This window comes from Phyllobates terribilis, unplaced genomic scaffold (genome assembly GCF_046119375.1).
Source record: "Phyllobates terribilis strain yellow unplaced genomic scaffold, ASM4611937v1 Scaffold_116__1_contigs__length_5312468, whole genome shotgun sequence".
Taxonomy (NCBI): domain Eukaryota; kingdom Metazoa; phylum Chordata; class Amphibia; order Anura; family Dendrobatidae; genus Phyllobates; species Phyllobates terribilis.
This window is the reverse complement of record NW_027362876.1, coordinates 2628515-2643386: the sequence shown is the minus strand read 5'-3', so window position 1 is coordinate 2643386 and position 14872 is coordinate 2628515. Positions and strand designations below refer to the sequence as shown.

Here is a 14872-nt window from a genome sequence, read left to right as displayed (position 1 = left end):
TATTTATATGGATGTATTAGTATAACCGTAAAGTGCTTCATCCACCCTACTCACTACAAGGTTCCCCCTACTTTTGGTCCCGCCCTTACTCCTCCATTCAGGACTGGGGTACCACATTGTGCTCTAAACCCCCTTCAGAATGGGAGTGTGTAGTGTTGGATGTGTGGTGGGGCCCTGTGTGGTGCTCCATCCTTACCTCGGAGAGGAGATACCACACCTCGTTCCATGAAGTGCAGTACCTCTGTGGCGACTGAACTCTCAGGGGCGCCACATAACCACCTTGGATTTAACTAAGAAATATTGGCAAATCCCTATGTCACAAGAAGCCAAGGAGAAGACTGCCTTCTCTATGCCCAACGGATGTTTCCAATATGTCCGGATGCTGTTTTGTCTGCAGGGAGCCCTGGTCACCTTCCAGAGTGCCATGGGCTGGATACTCGCAATCCGTAAGAATTACACTGCATCATACTTTATATATCGTAATCTTCAGCCCAGATTGGAGATGTCACCTGCAAAAGGTCCGGTCGGTGTTTGATCCTCTCAGGAAGGCAGGGTTTTCTATAAATCTGAAAACATTTTGCCATGGGAAATAAAGAGGCCAAATAACTAGGATATGTAGTAGGTAGAGGCGAGATCAAACCCCAGATCAGTAAAGTAGATGCAATCCAAAACTGGCCAAGACCACTCTTAAAGAAGCAAGTTAGAGCCTTTCTGAAAATGAAAATAACAGACAGCAGTCATGTAATGTGTGGTCTCTAAGTAAAGGTAGTGTGACGGGAGCTAGTTACCCCATCCGCAGATGTCCAATCTTCTTCTGCCGGCCCCTGACATGGAAAGGCTTTTCTTACACTGGGATATATAAAATATGACTATCGCAGTGTGTCTCCAAGATGGACTAAAACTTTTATTCTTACAAGCAGGTTTTATAGAGAATCACACAGGCTATTTTTAGCACCCATTGTTCTCACCAGATAATACCCACAGTAGGCTCCCAGACAGCAGTTAGGCAACAACCCATTAATCAGCACATTGTCTGTTTGCCCCTGCTAAGTGAGCACAGGAAGGTGGGGGCCAGGAGTGCTTTGGTCACATCACAAAATGTCCAACAATATGTGATCCACAATATTCGCCCCACTTTGTAACATTATGTCCCATTAGCTGCATAGGCGCTACGACAACCCCCATGTGGCAAAATCTTGGAGTACGGGGTTGATCCATCACAGGTAAATTTGCAATAAAAAAGATGGCATCACTTGCTAACTTCTGCGATCAACCAGTGAGGAGTTATCGCAGAAAATTAGAGATTGAATAAAACCAAGAAGGGTGGAGACCAGCCCACGTGAGGTCATCACAGGGGAGTGTGTGGGCAGCGCCCCCGTCGGCATAAAAGATCAGGCCGAATATTGATCTATACTCATGCTGGGTTATACATATTTGTGTAAGCGGGGGTCCTGTTCCATAACGGTTCGTTTGAGTGCTTCCCTCCAGCTAAACTGAATCGTCTCTGCGATCGGTCTAGTAAGTCCTTCTATTAATCCCTTTTTATTTTGTGTAACTGTATATGCTGTATTAAACATGAACCCTGGGTGAAACATTTCCCACATTCTGAACATGAATATGGCTTCTCTCCTGTATGACTTCTGTAATGTTTAAGCAAATCTGACTTATTGCTGAAACATTTCGCACATTCTGAACATGAAAATGGCTTTTCTCCTGTGTGACTTTTTTGATGCATAAGCAATTTAGATTTATGTTCAAAACATTTCCCACATTCTTGACATGAATATGGCTTTTCTCCAGTGTGAATTCTTTGATGTTTATGAAGATCTGGTTTCTGGATAAAACATTTCCCACATTCTGAACATGAATATGGCTTCTCTCCTATGTGAAATTGTTGATGTTTATGAAGATCTCGTTTCTGGATAAAACATTTCCCACATTCTGAACATGAATATGGCTTCTCTCCTGTATGACTTCTGTAATGTTTAAGCAAATATGACTTATCGCTGAAACATTTCCCACATTCTGAACATGAAAACGGCTTTTCTCCTGTGTGACTTCTCTGATGTGTAAGCAATTTATATTTAGTTTTAAAACATTTCTCACATTCTGAACAGGAAAATGGTTTCTTCCCTGTGGGAATTATTTGATGTTCGACATCCCTTCTCTGGCTTTCATTTTGCTTAACAGTCTGTGATGAATCCAAGTAGATGACGGATTGAAAAGGCTCAGATGATTGATTTCTGCTCTGAAGGGCTGGAGGTATAGCTGGAATAATGGCACGCTTTTCATGGGTATCTGGTTTGACACCACAGTCATCTGCCAAGAATAAATCTGATTTTATTATTTTTTAATATCAATGCCTTATATTTTATAACATTTCTCTATACATAATTCTATACAAATCAAAGTATAATGAAACTATGACCTATGACAGTGGTGAGCCACCTGTTCACAAATCCCATGGTACTCAACCCCTAATATACAATCGACAAACATAATACATACAGGCAGAAACGTTTGAGACAATAAAGGGAGGATTAAAAATAAGGTTTATTACATTACAATCTACAGATAAAAATACACGCCAAAACATGTAAGATGGGGTATTCCCATCTCCGAGAAACTATCCCAATATGTAGTAGGTGTAATAAAAATAAGATTAGCAAATATCTCCAATTAGAAATGTATAGTTCTTCTGATTCGCTATGTTGCTTACCCCATGTTCAGGGCATTGCAAGTTAGTTGCTAGTGGTCATAACTATGGATACCTAAGCTACTGCAATGCTCTGCACATGGGGTAAGTGACAAAGAATCAGGAGAACTATACCACATTTCTAATTGGAGTCTGAATAAACCTCGACCTCATACATCGACAGGTACTCCGAGTGTCATGGGATCACCACGCTGACGTCCTTCTGCTGTAAGGGGATGGAGGGTCGCTACAAGGTGGCAGAGACCACATTCGTGACTGTGCCGCACACTGGAATGTTATTGTCGGGGGAGTTCCCGATTCGGACCTCGGCCCCCATCAGTCGCTCCAGACCACAGTCAATCCTGTTGGTTATGGCGACGCTGGATATCTTGTAGCTCTGGCCCAGGTCCAGCTTCCACCAGGGATCCTTCTCCAGGTTGGTGTGGGTGCAGAAGTCACTATTGAAGTCGGTGTCTTTGTTCCCATCGATGGCATTCTTAGCCAATATCCTCCTGGTGGCATACGGATAGTCCGACACCTGGGAGGCCACTCTGGTCCTTGCTATATTTGTGGCTCCAGGTGCAGGAGCACATCCCAGAGCCAGAACCACAGATCCCAGTAGAATCAGAGAAGATACAAGATTCATCCTGCAGGAGATGTAAGTGAAGGTCCTGTGTAATCTCCACATCTGATAAATGCTGGTTCCCTGGTAATCAGTGACTATTCCCTGCAGTCTGTACTCACAGGAGCTGCTCCTGCACAATCTGGATGAATCTTGTATCTTCTCTGATTCTACTGGGATCTGTGGTTCTGGCTCTGGGATTTGCTCCTGCACCTGCAGCCACAAACATAGCAAGGACCAGAGTGGCCTCCCAGGTGTCGGACTATCCGTATGCCACCAGGAGCATATTGGCTAAGAATGCCATCGATGAGAACAAAGACACCGACTTCAATAGTGACTTGTGCACCCACACCAACCTGGAGACTGATGGGGGCCGAGGTCCGAATTCGGAACTTCCCCGACAATAACAATCCGGTGTGCGGAACAGTCACGAATGTTATCTCTGCCACCTTGTGCTTCTGCTGTAAGGGGATGGGGGTCGGTACGTCAGCGTGGTGATCCCAGGACACTCGGAGTACATTTCTAATTGGAGGTATTTTCTATTATTATTATCACACCTACTATATTTTGGGATAGGATTTTGGAGATGGGAATACCCCTTCAAGGCTGTATGCTTAGGACTTATCCAGGACTCATTCAGATGCCTCATTCCATTGTTTTTTGTGATTACATTTATCCCTCTTAAATGGCTTTTTGTATTTTTATGTGTTTTCAACTCCGATCTAATAAATTGTATTTTTAATCTCTATATTGTCTCACATTTCTCTATACACAGTCATGGTTGAAATAGTTGACGCCCTTAAAATTGTTCCAGAAAATGAAGTATTTCTCCTAGAACATTATTGCAATTACACCTGTTTTGTTATAGACACGTTTATTTCCTTTGTGTGTATTGTCACTGATCTTTTCTAGTGAAATGTTCAATGGAGAATCAAAACTGGACCTTGACCAGATTATTACCTGACCCTACTTCTAAACCCTTTTCTGATCTGCCTACATACTTCTTGGTGACCGCAGAATGGTTTGGCTTCTCACTTGACTGCCCTTCCGGGACGTGTACTGCTGCTAGATATTGACCTTGGCTTCTCCAGCTTAGAGTCCACCTGCCTGACTTCTGTGTGTGGCCCGGCTCTCTTCTTGACATTCAGCTGTAATCTGGCAACTCACAACTACATTACAATTGGAGACATGGCGCCTTTCTGCAGCAAATAAAATCCCATTTAACCAATGCAACTTTGCTACCAAAACGCGTTAATCAAAAAAGGTGTAAAAAAGAAAAGCTTTTTTTGTTATGCATCAAATCTATCTGCAAGTAAAATGCACGTCAATTACTTGTGTGATCAAACTCATAATATAATGACCACAGGATCTGTGACTTCTCTGCATTTAGTGGTCATTACTCACCTGGGTGGTCATATGTAGGAGTCTCCTCTTTACACCGCTCATCACCCCTTCCCATATGTCTCTGTAGTATTAATATGGGTCAGATCTTCACCCTGAAACAAATATTGTAAAAGTCACAGACAGATGGAGAAGTCCCATCTATGATCAGCTCTAATCCTGCCATCTCCACCATTCTACACAAGTAGAAAACATATAATACTGGTGGATAAAACAAGACTGAACACAAGACTTTCACAGCCGTCTACACATCATAGGGGAGATCTCATGACACCTTCTCTCCATCTACCTGATGATCCTGAGGAACATTGGGATCTTCTTGTTTACAGTCCTGTGGAAGAAGAGGACGGGGACATCTCTCTGGTGTTGTCCTCTTACTGGATAGATCTGGAGGAAACACATACAGGGACTGAATTCATTCTTTACATACAGATAATTATGGGCCGTGTGTATTCAGTCCTGTCTATTACCTGGTGATGTGAGGGGCTGGGGAACCTCCATCATGATGTCCTTGTACAGATCTTTGTGTCCTTCTAAATACTCCCACTCCTCCATGGAGAAATAGACAGCGACATCCTGACACCTTAGAGGAACCTGACACATACAATGATACCGTCATCCCCCAGATCCCTTCATAGCATTACTGTATAATGTCCCAGCAGTGTCACCTCTCCAGTCAGCAGCTCAATCATCTTGTAGGCGAGTTCTAGGATCTTTTGGTCATTGATGTCCTCATGTATCAGGGGGTGAGGTGGAGGCCCTGTGATTGGGCTCAGGGGTCTTCCCCATCCCTCTGACACAGGGTTCTGACAGCGCTCACTAGAGGTCTTCTTCACTACTATGTAATCCTGGTTATGGAGAGACACATTAATAAATCTCCCTCCAGACATTTCCAGAGTCCTCACCTCTCCAGTTCTGTCCATCTGTTTTTCCCATAGATAAGAATGATGTAATGTGACGTCATCAGAATCTCTCACCTCTCCAGTAAGCCGGAAGAGGATCTCTAGGGTGAGGTGGAATATCCTCTCCGCCATCTTGTCTCGCTCCCTATCAACCTTTGACAGGAAACTTCTCTTATATAGAAGATCTTCACTGAGAGGATCCGATATTGTAGAGACCTGAATGAGAAGAAGATGAGAAGATGTAACGTCACCAATAATTCTATGTAATAATACAATCACTGATTCCGGTATAAAGCAGTAATCTGTGGATCTGATCCTGGATGATGCCGGAAGAAGAAGTGGATTTTTATGGCGGCCATTAATGAGCTTCGCTTTGAGGACCGGAGGAGGTTTGGCCTGAACGCTGCACTCGTGGTGTGAACACGGACATAGTAGATTATTTAGGGATATTTTCTTGTCCTGCCCTAAACTTGCTTATTCAAGTGAATAGGTCCACGAAAAAGAACAGCCTGTCCACGGATGATATCTGTGTGTTAAAGAGTTTATCCAGGACTATATTATTTTTATAACTATGGGCAGAAGAAGTAAAAGGCAGATAGTTCCTAACTGCCTGCCTGCCCTGCCTCAATGTCTGCGGGAACAGAGCGGTGACGGACTGCTCCGGCCAGTGACTCTGCGGCTTCTAATGAGTCACGTAGACGGAGCAGCGGCTTCTCTTTGGCTCTGCTTTCTTGATGGGACGTGACTGACGACATCACACTGATTGTCAGCTGCCTCCCTGCTGCCTTCCTGCCAGCAGCCAGCGGTCAATCAGAGGGATGATTTATTTCACCATGCAAAAAAAACAGACACAAAATAGACGCATAGTGTGAATAATGGCAAATTCTGAGAGACAATAATGGGGAATCTCCACATACCTCCACCTGCAGACAGGGCCGCCATCAGGGCATCACTGCCCTTACTGCTGTTTGGGGCCCCGTGAGCAGCAGTACAGAGAGGGGCCGGGTCTAGTCAGGGCCCCCCTCTTGTGCGTATGCTCACGGCGCTCCATGCACGGCACTCCATGCTGTAATAAAGTGCCGAGCACTGGGGCGCACACCGCCTTAGACGGCGCACATATTGGCACCGAGTTCCTTACTGAAGCTGCGCCGCTGCAGCAGCTCCTTCATACTTCAGGAGTCAGGAGGACCCGTGGCGGCGTGCATCTCCTCGTCGCAACAGGAGAGCCAGGATGCTGCAGGGATCGTATGTGGGGTAAGTATGACAATTTTATTTTTTAAAAAAAAATTAAATGGAGTGGGGGGAGGATGACCTGCACATGATGGGGAATTGGGAGTGGAGGGAGGATGAGCTGCACATGGTGGGGAATTTGGAGTGGGAGGAGGATGAGTTGCACATGGGAAATTGACAGTGGGGGAGGATGAGCTGCACATGGGGAATTAGCAGTGGGGGAGGATGAGCTGCACATCATGGGGAATTTGGAGTGGGAGGAGGATGAACTGCACATGGGGAATTGGCAGTGGGGGAGGATGAGCTGCACATGGGGAATTAGCAGTGGGGGGAGGATGAGCTGCACGTGATGGGGAATTTGGAGTGGGAGGAGGATGAGCTGCACATGGGGAATTGGCAGTGGGGGAGGATGAGCTGCACATGTGGAATTATCAGTGGGGGAGGATGAGCTGCACGTGATGGGGAATTGGGAGTGGGGAGAGGATGAGCTGCACATGATGGGGAATTTGGAGTGGGGGAGGATGAGCTGCACATGGGGAATTATCAGTGGGGGAGGATGAGCTGCACATGGGGAATTGGCAGTGGGGGAGGATGAGCTGCACATGGGGAATTAGCAGTGTGGGTAGGATGAGCTGCACGTGATGGGGAATTGCCAGTGGGGGGTGGATGAGCTGCACATAATGATGAGTTGGAAGTGGGGGGAATGTTGGGAGTGGTGAGGAGAATGAACTGCACATGGGGAATTGGCAGTGGGGGGGGGGTGAGCTGCACATGGGGAATTGGGAGTGGAGGGGTGAGCTGCACATGGAGGATTGAGAGTGGGGGGAGGATGAGCGCATGGTGGATTGGGAGTGGTGGGTGGGAAGAGCGAACGGTGAATTAGGGGTGGGGAGAGCAAATGGTGGATTGAAAAATGGGAGTGGGGAAAGCACATGATGAATTGGGAGTGGGGTGGGGAAAGCAAATGGTGAATGGGGGATGAGGGAGAGTAAATGATGAATAGAGGGTGGGGGTGGGGAGAGCAGGAAATAATGAATTGGGGCAGAGGGTGCATGTAAATATGAATTGGGGAGCAGGAGGTACAGAGTGGGGGGCGTTGCGGATGCAGGAGTGTGACTGGTAATAAATTCTGGGAAAGAGTACAGGCTCTAATTAATTTACATATTTATTAGGTGGGGAAAGTGGCTATTTACAGTTATTTGGGGCGCAGGGATGGATTACAATTATGTTTGGAATGGTGGGTTGCATAATGACTAATTATATATTAATGGTGGGTGCACGTCTGTATTCAGCTGTGTAATGTAGAAGTTGGGGAATATGCTCTACATAACTGTGTTATTTTATTCAAAGACAAGTCCTGGCTGGAAGAAGTGATGGTGATCTGTGCTGGATGAAGGAGAAAAGTGAAGATGAAGGACTTCAACTAGAGACGTCACTGGTGAGTCAGTGTATTACATGTACAATGACACTATATACTATGTACAGGGCTCTTGTGTATAATGTCACTGGTGATCCTTGTATTACCTGTAAACTGACACTATATACAGAGCTCCTGTGTATAATGTCACTGGTGATCACTGTATTACCTGTACACTGACACTATATACAGAGCTCCAGTGTATAATGTCACTGATGATCACTATATTACCTGTATACTTACATTATACACTGTATACCATGTACAGAGCTCCGGTGTATAATGGCACTTATGGTAATATTAGTATTATGTTTTTTTTATTAATGATCAGTATTGTAGTATTCGGTGACAATGTGGTGGTAATATGTGGTCTGGTCATGGTGTGGCATTTTTTGTCCCTTCTGTGTGGTATTATTCGGTCACTATGTGGTGGTAATATGTGGTCTGGTCATGGTGCAGTGGTATTCCTTGTATGTGGTATTATTCGGTCACTATGTGGTGGTAATATGTGGTCCGGTCATGGTGTGGTGGTATTTGATCCTTGTATGTGGTATTATTGGTCATTTTAAAAAATGTGTATGACACATTCCCTTAAAGAAAAATAAACAAAAATATACCTAAAAAGAGTATTGGGTACTTTAAGAAAATTTTAATAGGTTAGAATAGAGTAGGGCTCGGCCAGAAGAGTCTACCTTATCGTGGTGGTGGTTTTAAAAATCTTTTGGCCAAAACAAAAGCTGCTGGCTATGTACAGTGGGGAAAAAAGACTATTTAGTCAGCCACCAATTGTGCAAGTTCTTCCACTTAAAAATATGAGAGAGGCCTGTAATTCACATCACAGTTAGATCTCAACTATGAGAGACAAATTGAGAAAACAAATCCTAAAAATCACATTCTCTGATTTGGAAAGAATTTTTTTTTCAAATTTTGGTAGAAAATAAGTATTTGGTCAATTACAAACAAGCAAGATTTCTGTCTCTCACAGACCTGTAACTTCTTCTTTAAGAGGCTCCTCTGTTCTCCACTCATTATCTGTAGTACTGGCACCTGTTTGAACTTGTTATCAGTATAAAAGACACCAGTCCGCAACCTCAAACAGTCACACTCCAAACTCCACTATGGTGAAGACCAAAGCAGCTTGGTGTAAAGAAATCAACTGTGGAAGCAATAATTAGAAAATGGAAGACATACAAGAACCACTGATAATCTCCCACGATCTGGGGCTCCACACAAGATCTCACCTTGTGGGATCAAAATGATCTCAAGAACGGTGAGCAAAAATCCCAGAACCACACAGGGGGAGGCCTAGTGAATAACCTGCAGAGAGCTACGACCAACGTTACACAGGCTACCATCAGTAACACACTACGCCGCCAGGAACTCAGATCCTGCAGTGCCAGACGGTTCCCCCTGCTTAAGTCGTTATATGTTCTGGCCCGTCTGAAGTTTGCTAGAGAGCATTTGGATGATCCAGAAGAGTATTGGGAGAATGTTATATGGTCAGATGAAACCAAAGTTGAACTGTTTGGTTAGAAACACAACTCGTCGTGCTTGGAGGAGAAAGAATGCTGAGTTGCATCCAAAGAACACCATACCTACTGTGAAGCATGGGGGTAGCAACATCATGCTTTGGGGCTGTTTCTCTGCCAAGGGACCAGGACGACTGAGCCGTGTACATGAAAGAATGGATGGGGCCATGTTTCGTGAGATTTTGAGTGCAAACCTCCTTCCATCAGCAAGGGCAATGAAGATGAAACGTGGCTGGGTCTTTCAGCATGACAGTGATCCCACCGCCAGGGCAACAAAGGAGTGGCTTCGTAAGAAGAATTTCAAGGTCCTGGAGTGGCCTAGCCAGTCTCCAGATCTAAACCCTGTAGAAAACCTTTGGAGGGAGTTGAGAGTCCGTGTTGCCCAGCGACAGACCCCAAAATATCACTGCTCTAGAGGAGATCTGCATGGAGGAATGGCCCAACATACCAGCAACAGTGTGTGCCAACCTTGTCAAGACTTACAGAAAACGTTTCACCTCTGTCATTGCCAACAAAGGATAAATAACAAAGTATTGAGATGAACTTTTGTAATTGACCAAATACTTATTTTCCACCAAAATTTGCAAAAAAATTTCTTTACAAATCAGACAATGTGACTTTCAGGATTTGTTTTCTCATTTTGTCTCTCATAGTCGAGGTCGACCTATGATGTCAATTACAGGTCGACCTCATCTTTGTAAGTGGGAGAACTTGCACAATTGGTGGCTGACTAAATACTTTTTCCCCCACGTTATGTGATCTGGTGATCACTGGGAACTGTTGTGAGATTGTTGAGGACGGGGTGCAGAAGTGGAGTTTTTCCAAGAGTAGGCGGTGGGACTGTAGAAGGTTCGAGGGATGGAGGTGGAGCCTGGGCAGAGTCTCAAGGGGGCCTGAAAATTTTGACAGTATGGGGCCCCGAAATTCCTGGTGGCAGCCCTGACTGCAGAGCTGCCACCACATACCTCCAACTGCAGAGCCGCCACCACATATATAGCTGCTCTGTGCGCATAGGAGCTGTGATGAGGTCACAGGAGGGGAGGAGTCAGGGGTCACATGATCAGGGGCCTCAGTGGATGCAGGACTCTGCTGTGCTGGTTGTCATGGTGCTGGATGAGCTGAAGTTTATGTGTGGGGTCAGGAGGGGTTTACAGTGTGGATGTAGCAGAGCCGCGTGTGTACGAGGCGTACGGAGCAGAGCCGCGCGTGTACGAGGCGTACGGAGCGCAGCCGCGCATGTACGAGGCGTGCGGAGTGCAGCCGCGCGGGTACGAGGTGTACGGAGCCGAGCCGCGCGTGTACGAGGCGTACGGAGCGGAGCCGCGCGTGTACGAGGCGTACGGAGCCGAGCCGCGCGTGTACGAGGCGAACGGAGCCGAGCAGCGCGTGTACGAGGCGTACGGAGCGGAGCCGCGCGTGTATGAGGTGTACGGAGCCGAGCGTGTACGAGGCGTACGGAGCCGAGCCGCGCGTGTACGAGGCGTACGGAGCCGAGCCGCGCGTGTACGAGGCATACGGAGCCGAGCCGCGCGTGTACGAGGCGTACGAAGCCGAGTCGCGCGTGTACGAGGTGTACGGAGCAGAGCCGCGTGTGTACGAGGCGTGCGGAGCCACGCGTGTACGAGGCGTGCGGAGCCGCGCGTGTACGAGGTGTGCGGAGCCGCGCGTGTACAAGGCGTGCGGAGTCGCGCGTTTACGAGGAATACGGAGCGGAGCCGCGTGTGTACGAGGCGTATGGAGCGAAGCCGCGCGTGTACGAGGCGGACGGAGCGGAGCCGCGCGTGTACGAGGCGGACGGAGCGGAGCCGCGCGTGTACGAGGCGGACGGAGCGGAGCCGCGCGTGTACGAGGCGGACGGAGCGGAGCCGCGCGTGTACGAGGCGGACGGAGCGGAGCCAAGTTACGTCGCCTCCTTCTTTCTTTCAATTGGAAACAGAGAGATTTTATTTGAGGTGCTCAAAGAAGGAAAGAGAGCCTCCTACACTTAATTATATTATTTACTTTACTGGCTTTTATGGTGAGCTGGTTTTACATCAGTAGAGAGCCTCCATTATATCTAAGGTACACTAAGAGAGCCTCCTCCATTTTATCTGAGGTACACCGGGAGAGCCTCCTCCATTTTATCTGAGGTACACCGGGAGAGCCTCCTCCATTTTATCTGAGGTACACCGGGAGAGCCTCCTCCATTTTACCTGAGGTACACCGGGAGAGCCTCTTCCATTTTACCTGAGGTACATCTGGAGAGCCTCCTCCATTTTACCTGAGGTACGCCTGGAGAGCCTCCTCCATTTTACCTGAGGTACATCGGGAGAGTCTCCTCCATTTTACCTGAGGTACACCGGGAGAGCCTCCTCCATTTTACCTGAGGTACACCTGGAGAGCCTCCTCCATTTTACTTGAGGTACACCGGGAGAGCCTCCTCCATTTTACCTGAGGTACACCGGGAGAGCCTCCTCCATTTTACCTGAGGTACACCGGGAGAGCCTCCTCCATTTTACCTGAGGTACACCTGGAGGGCCTCCTCCATTTTACCTGAGGTACACCTGGAGGGCCTCCTCCATTTTACCTGAGGTACACCGGGAGAGCCTCCTCCATTTTACCTGAGGTACATCGGGAGAGCCTCCTCCATTTTACCTGAGGTACACCGGGAGAGCCTCCTCCATTTTACCTGAGGTACACCTGGAGGGCCTCCTCCATTTTACCTGAGGTACACCGGGAGAGCCTCCTCCATTTTACCTGAGGTACACCGGGAGAGCCTCCTCCATTTTACCTGAGGTACACCGGGAGAGCCTCCTCCATTTTACCTGAGGTACATCGGGAGAGCCTCTTCCATTTTACCTGAGGTACACCGGGAGAGCCTCCTCCATTTTACCTGAGGTACACCGGGAGAGCCTCCTCCATTTTATCTGAGGTACACTGAAATAGAGCACATCTTCCATTGTACCCGATGAAAACCGAGCATCCTCCATTTTATCTCAGGTAGGCTTTGTAAAAGCTCACAGGTTTTTCAGTGTAGGGCCTCATTCAGACGTCAGTGATTTTTCTCATACTTAACAATCCAGTCTTATTTTCCTCAGTGTTTTGGATCAGATTTTCATCAGCTTTTGGTTTTTCAGAGTTGTCATAACGGTAAAAGGTGAACTTTGACACATCATGGGCCTCTTTGGCGCCATTATTTGAATGCCCCTCTTATAAAGCTGTCTGACTGTTATATGTGTCTACATGTGGTTATATCCTTAAGAAGTGTCAACTTCGAAAGGTGTCGATAATAAAACGGCAATTAATACAGTTCTGTGTATCCTGATCCTTTCACCAATCTACCAGCAGCGTGGACCATCCATGTTTTTCCTCCATCTACTTTGGTTTGGTCTGACAACCTGTGGATCTGCAGCAGCTGATTACCCACGTCTTGATAACTGTTTTGTGAATACAGCCATACCAGGTTAGCATAACCCTGTTAAAAATATTTTATTTCATACCGGATAAGTCCCTATCGCACTTTCGCTCCTGAGCTCTTGTACAACTTTTAAACATCAGTGATTTTCTCATATTCCCCAATGTGACAACACAGCATTTGTTCTTCATTAGGCCGGACATGTTTGTTCAGTGGGTCAAGAAACATAGGCCATTGTTATATGAGCCTTAACGTTGACTCTTGAGTTGACGTTTGTTTCAGCATATTGTCTTGCTATCCTTGGATGACAGGAACGCAGGTCATTGAACAATTGATTTTTGCTAATATGTTGCTACCATTGTATCAGTCCAGGCAACTTGTTTACTTGCAAGCAGGGAAGGACAAACTATGCAGATTGATTAAATACTCAAACAATGAGAGTTGACCACATCTCACCTTCCCCCGGACCTGTGGATGATGGCCTGAAGGATAGTTGTGACCTATTGAAGGGGGGGGGGGGGGGACTGCTTCTGTTCCCCAGACAGAGACTCTACAGGATGCCAGCTTAACCACTATCCCATCATTTCTCCAGCGCCAGGCATGCAGTATCACAACTCAGGTTCCAGGTGATCGAACAAGTACCCAGACGAGGTGGTAACCATATTAAACTCCTTAAACAACGGGAGTGGTTCTGGATACACACCCTCCAGACACTGACAGAGGGTTTCAACCATGAAATAGATTGGCTAACCTGATCATCTTTTTTTCAGACACACTAGATCAGCTCTACAACCTCTCCTATTCCTCCTCTCCAGGTGAGTTCCAGAAACCCCCTTCCCGTCTCCCCTGGCTTCCCCCTCCTATCTCCGTCTCCACCCCTTCCCCTCACCCTCTTACACACAGCTCCCATATATCATTCTAGCAAACCTAATTACATACAAGGGGCATGGCCTCACACTATTTAGTTTCATACAGGACTCCATACATTCCTTACACCCCCCTCCATTATTCCTTTCATCCACAGCACCAATTGACCAAACCAGCACAATTTTATTCCCCCACCCAGATCAACCTCACTTTTGCCCCTCATCGATACACCATGATGACAACATACCAGAACTGAGTATGTATAATAATTCACTAGCGCAGGAATAAGGCTGGAGATATACTAATGAGATAAAATATACAAATTTTTTAGTATCGGTTTAAAATGGATTACACCACGAACGTGCCATAATAAGCACTTTTCTCTCCAAGTCATCCCTGGACTGTTTCCAGAGGTAATTGATTTAATTAAAAGTTACAATTCCTAATAAAATTATATGTTCTTTATTCTAACCTATTTTACCTTACCTATATTGTTTCTTTGATTCTCCAAGTCACCGGACCAAAAAGACCACTTGGACAATAGTAACTCGCTTCCTAAAAAGCTATTTACCAACATCCTCTTTTTCTTCCCGGTAGGTGTGGTACCACCAAACCCTTACCTGTAGACATGATTTTGGAATTAACTAATTTTCAATATTTTAGCTTTCTCTACCACCGAGAAAATACACCAACACAGAGGACCACTAACCATCCTTCCTTCCTCACCAGCAGGTAAGATCGGTTACTCCTCAATCAGACCTGCTATCTTCACACCACATTCTAAACCATTTGTCTTCTAATTAGGAAAGAAACTA

At 46.3% G+C, this 14872-nt stretch overlaps 3 protein-coding genes and 1 pseudogene across 3 annotated transcripts in view; 1 reads left to right on the top strand and 3 right to left on the bottom strand.

The window, feature by feature from the left end:
• LOC141201475 (uncharacterized) overlaps positions 1-5097 on the bottom strand; it is a 35656-nt gene extending 30559 nt beyond the window's left edge. The window contains exons 1-3 of the mRNA XM_073663477.1: positions 5008-5097; positions 4722-4813; positions 1557-2319 (exon numbers count right to left, since the gene is read on the bottom strand). Of these exons, the coding sequence (XP_073519578.1) occupies positions 1557-2319; positions 4722-4776 (818 nt within the window). The 5' untranslated portion in view covers positions 4777-4813; positions 5008-5097. The remainder of the gene's footprint in view (positions 1-1556; positions 2320-4721; positions 4814-5007) is intronic.
• The window catches only part of LOC141201484 (gastrula zinc finger protein XlCGF66.1-like), a 306294-nt gene that overhangs the window by 125243 nt on the left and 166179 nt on the right, over positions 1-14872 (top strand). The window lies entirely within an intron of this gene.
• LOC141201445 (fucolectin-6-like) lies at positions 2838-3341 on the bottom strand (annotated as a pseudogene).
• On the bottom strand, positions 5172-6375 carry LOC141201453 (oocyte zinc finger protein XlCOF29-like). Its single transcript, XM_073663443.1, has 3 exons — positions 6277-6375; positions 5387-5566; positions 5172-5312 (listed from the first exon to the last, which is right to left on the bottom strand). Exons 1-3 carry the CDS (start codon positions 6373-6375, stop codon positions 5172-5174), a joined length of 420 nt encoding a protein of 139 aa, XP_073519544.1.